The 4,684-nt window shown below is 42.1% G+C and overlaps 1 protein-coding gene across 2 annotated transcripts in view; it reads left to right on the top strand.

Moving 5' to 3' along the window:
* Positions 1-4,684, top strand: part of LOC107101978 (potassium voltage-gated channel subfamily C member 1-like) — a 24,638-nt gene that overhangs the window by 12,386 nt on the left and 7,568 nt on the right. For both annotated transcript variants that reach the window (XM_015401083.1, XM_015401081.1), the window contains exon 2: positions 2,200-3,115. In XM_015401083.1, coding sequence (XP_015256569.1) covers positions 2,200-3,115 — 916 coding nt within the window. The remainder of the gene's footprint in view (positions 1-2,199; positions 3,116-4,684) is intronic.

Genomic DNA, 4,684 nt, shown 5'->3' with positions numbered 1-4,684 from the left:
AAAAAAAAACTGGATCGGCAGTCTGGATCGGCATTTTACATGCTTTGCCGATACACATTTTTTTGCCAATATCGGCGTCCCGATCCGATACGTGGATCGGATCGGGACAAGCCTAATTCCATCATGTTCTACTCACCCATATGAGTTTAGTGTCATTTGGAGCCGTTCTGAAGATATTCCGTTATATCCAAGTAACATCTTCCTATGGCCAACGAGTTGAAGGCACATACTAAACTGTTCATCATTTATTATTTATGGTTTGTCCCTTCAACTCGTTGGCCATAGGAAGACGTTATTTGGATATAACAAAACCAAGTATGTTTAGAACGGCTCCAAATGACGCAACACTCATATGGGTGAGTAGAACATGATGTAATAACGTAAAATCAAGGGCGCAATGGAAAAAGAAACGGTGTTCCCCTAAACATGACTATATTAGTATATGACTATATTGCCAACCATGGTATTAGACATTACGCTGATGAAGGTTCTCAGTCATCCAGGTCATTGTCATTCCGTAAAAATTCCAAAAATATCCACTGGACTTGGTTTCCATGATTTGAAGACATTCCGCCACCTCTCCAGGAAGCTTTCACATTTGAATTGAGAAAGCTTCCTGGAGAGGTGGCGAAACGTCTTCAAATCATGGAAACCAAGTCCAGTGGATATTTTTTGAATTTTTACGGAATATTAGACATTACCTTCAACTGTATTTAGGGTGTTTAAGCAAAGCCTACCTGGTGCAACCTTTGAATGACTGGTTGCATCATTGATTGTCTGTCATGGTTTAGTGGAGGTTTTTGAGGATCCAATTGCAGAGCTCAGGAAGCAGAGGTGAGTCTTGTAGTTTAATGAGTAAACTAAGTCAAAAATACGAAAAAAAAAAAAAAAGAAAAGAAAACTTTAGGGAAAACTACAACAAACAACAAACCAGCGCTGAGTGACTGCAGAGGTGGAGTATATAAGGGAAACAGAACAAAGGATAAACTAATGAGCTGAATATGGAGCAGGTGTGAGTGGAACGAACTGAAAGGAAGGCAAGGGGAAAGGAAACAAGCACATGGGGGCGATAGAGAGTAACTAAACCCTGACAGGAACCAACTAAAAAGAGAGGGCTGAGATAAAAAACAACCTGATTTTCAAACATGTCAAATATTCTTGAGAAACAACAGTCACTGAAAGTAGGATTTAGAGGTCAATTTGAATCCCTGTTTTGAAATTCCACTGCACTTTATTTACAGTTGGGGTTGAATCCTTTTGTGTGTAACTGTATTCCTATTTGGTGTGGTCCTGGTCTTAGTTGGTGCCAATCGGCTCTCCTGAACATTCACATATTATGACGCCTTTGTAAATTTCATTTATTGGAGTCATATAACCACATTTCCTTACAGTAGACAAAGAAGACAATAAAAAAAACTTAAACTCATCGACAACCAAAGCACGTACAACTTTTCCCCATAGGAGGCCTGAATTTATGCATGGTTGCTATGAAGCATCTTCCTGCAGAGAGCTTTATTTCTTAAACTGCAAAGGTATAAAATGATGGATTAAATAACACCTGCTGTAAACCAGTTCAGCACGATCGGAGGCAGATAGCATAAGGAAGACCACATGATGAAGGCTTGCACTCTGCACCCCAGAGAGATCGTCTGTTACTTTCATGTTGCATGCACCAGAACTTCTCGACCCAAATGTGATGAAATCTGAGAATCTAATCAATACATAATGAAGGGTGAATCTCGCTTTAGCCATTAGGTGAATTGGTGGTTTCTCTAAGCTCCAGTGAAGTCCCAGGGGCTGATCCTCAGGACAGTGTGACCTTGTGTAGGGAAGACCCACAGCAGTGGTTGAGCTGAAGGGAGATGCCCAGACTAAAATTAGTAAGAGGGATTACAAAAATGCCCCATTTCTTACTTTTGCTCTAGCTGTTGCAGGCTCTGTTTAACTCTGCATATAGGACACTCATCAAAATGCAGTGACCTTGAAATTTTGCAAAATTATATAGAACAAGGTCTTATAGTTCATCCCCTATTAGAGCAAAAACAGAAATCACCCTGAGCTCCAAATATATCAGATGTTATATCAAAACGATAGATTAAGCTGAATTGCGTGATGAATGGTTGCCAAGGCATTAAAGCTTGATTACACTGAATGTGTTCCAGTGCTCATCCTCCTCTCCCTTCTTTCTAACCCTCACAGTGGATTGCTCTGGCATCACTCTTCTTCATTCTTGTGTCCATCACCACCTTCTGTCTGGAGACCCACGAAGCCTTCAACCCCATTGTGAATCGAACTGACACGGAGCTAGTGGACAACGAAACCATAGTGAGCACGTACCAGGAGACCGAGACGGCAGCCTACCTCACCTACATCGAGGGCGTCTGCGTGGTTTGGTTCACTTTTGAATTTCTGATGCGAATAACTTTCTGTCCAAACAAATTTGACTTCATTCGGAACGCTCTCAACATCATCGATTTTGTTGCCATCCTGCCCTTCTACCTGGAGGTGAGCCTCAGTGGACTCTCCTCCAAGGCAGCGAAAGACGTGCTGGGATTCCTGAGAGTGGTCCGCTTTGTGCGGATCCTCCGTATCTTCAAGCTAACCCGTCACTTTGTGGGGTTGCGAGTGCTAGGTCACACTCTGAGGGCCAGCACCAACGAATTCCTCCTACTCATCATCTTCCTGGCTCTGGGCGTCCTCATCTTTGCCACTATGATCTACTACGCAGAACGCATTGGAGCTGACCCCAACGACCCAAGAGCCAGTGAGCATACACAGTTCAAGAACATCCCGATCGGATTCTGGTGGGCGGTGGTGACGATGACGACCCTCGGCTATGGCGATATGTACCCTCAGACGACCTTTGGTATGCTGGTGGGAGCTCTGTGTGCCCTGGCAGGCGTGCTGACCATCGCCATGCCCGTACCCGTAATTGTCAACAATTTTGGAATGTACTACTCCCTGGCAATGGCTAAACAGAAACTACCAAAGAAAAAAAACAGACATATCCCCAGAGCACCCCAACCAGGCTCTCCCAACTACTGCAAGTCCAGCATCAGCTCCCAGCATCCAAGTCCTATACCCCATGACGATGTGTTTGAGATCAAATTTCAAGGTAAGTAGGTAGTCGAACATAAATTGTGATGTTCCGCTGTTCAAGTTAATTTTGCCAACAGAAAAAGCCAAATCCATCTTCCGCAGTTTCTCTGTCTGATCCCGTACTTTAATCATCTTCTGACTCAGACCTCATGTTAAAAAAAAGGCAATTCTGAAATGAATCAATGAAGTAAAGCATGAAATAAAAAGCACATTTGACTTCTGATAAAAGAGAAAAGAGACCCTGAGTATTCCTGCTATTGATTTTGCCCTTTCTAATGCAGTGACTCATTCCTTGGGTCTCCAAAGACTCAGATGATGTAGTTGCAATATTAAGTACAACCATTAGTAGATGCTGGAACAACTAAATGCTCCTCTGGCGATGTCAGTACTAAGATACATTGCATTATATATTGAGGTGTATTACATCAGGAAAACATCCTTTAACAGCTGTTGTGCTTTACAAAACTTCTCCAACAACATTTCGTCATGTTATTCCAACAACTTTCAGTGTATTTTAATTAAGAACAACCAGCATCACAAAGATAAAAACAGTACTCCAAGCTTAGTGATGTCTAAAAAGTATTCATGTATGAGAAAACTGCAAAACTACCAAGATGTGATCAACTACCTAAACTGAAAGGCACAAATCTGACCTCTTAAAGACAGGCTGAGAAGAGGAGGTCCTGTTTGTAGTTTTCCGAGAACTTTAAAGGGAAAACAGTAAATATGTGAAAGAGGGTGTTATGATCAGAAGTTATAAGAGAATTTTGTAATGTGAAAGTGTTCTTTTTTGAATGAAAAATTGACATTTTTATATTCTGTACAAGTGTTAATATGCTGAAACTTGGGAGTGAAGTGCTGGAGACTGGGAGTGGCTCAAAGAGAAGTACAAGGTTATCCTGAATTAAAACGTTACGATATGCTTATCCCAAGCGGGGTGGTGAAGGGTGCTGGTGCCTATCTCCAGCTGTCTACAGGTGAGAGGTGGGGTCCACCCTGGACAGGTCTCCAGTCCATCGCAGGGCAACACAGAGACAAACAGGACATACAACCATTCACACGCTCACATCTAAGGAGGATTTAGAGAATTAACCTAACACTGATGTTTCTGGACTGTGGGAGTACCCGGAGAGAACCCACGCATGCGCAGGGAGAACATGCAAACTCCATGCAGACAGAGAAATCGAACCCGGAACCTTCTTGCTGCAAGGCAGCAGTGCTACCCACTGCATCACTGAGCAGCCCAAATGCAAAATCCTTGACAGCGTAATGCTTGTTCACCTTAAAACAAGGCAGTAACCCAAAGAATAACAGCCAAGGTCTCAATGGAATCATTTGGGATCAAATATATTCATGTTTTAGAATCATCCAGTTCATGCTACACTTTTTAGATTTTAAATCGTAACCCTTTATAGGGCACTCAGTGAAACACTATGAAAATCAAAATTTCAAGCCAATAGTGTTATTGGAATCCAGGACAAGCACTTATTACCTTGGTAATGTTCAAAATGTATGGATATTTTGATGGAAAAATAAATGTCAATGTAACAACAAGAAACTAGCCTCGTGAGACCATCCTGATCCC

The sequence above is a fragment of the Cyprinodon variegatus genome, unplaced genomic scaffold (genome assembly GCF_000732505.1).
Source record: "Cyprinodon variegatus isolate N-32 unplaced genomic scaffold, C_variegatus-1.0 Scaffold1181, whole genome shotgun sequence".
Classification (NCBI taxonomy): Eukaryota; Metazoa; Chordata; class Actinopteri; order Cyprinodontiformes; family Cyprinodontidae; genus Cyprinodon; species Cyprinodon variegatus.
Note: the sequence above shows the minus strand (reverse complement) of the source record. Positions and strands in the feature narration are given on the sequence as shown.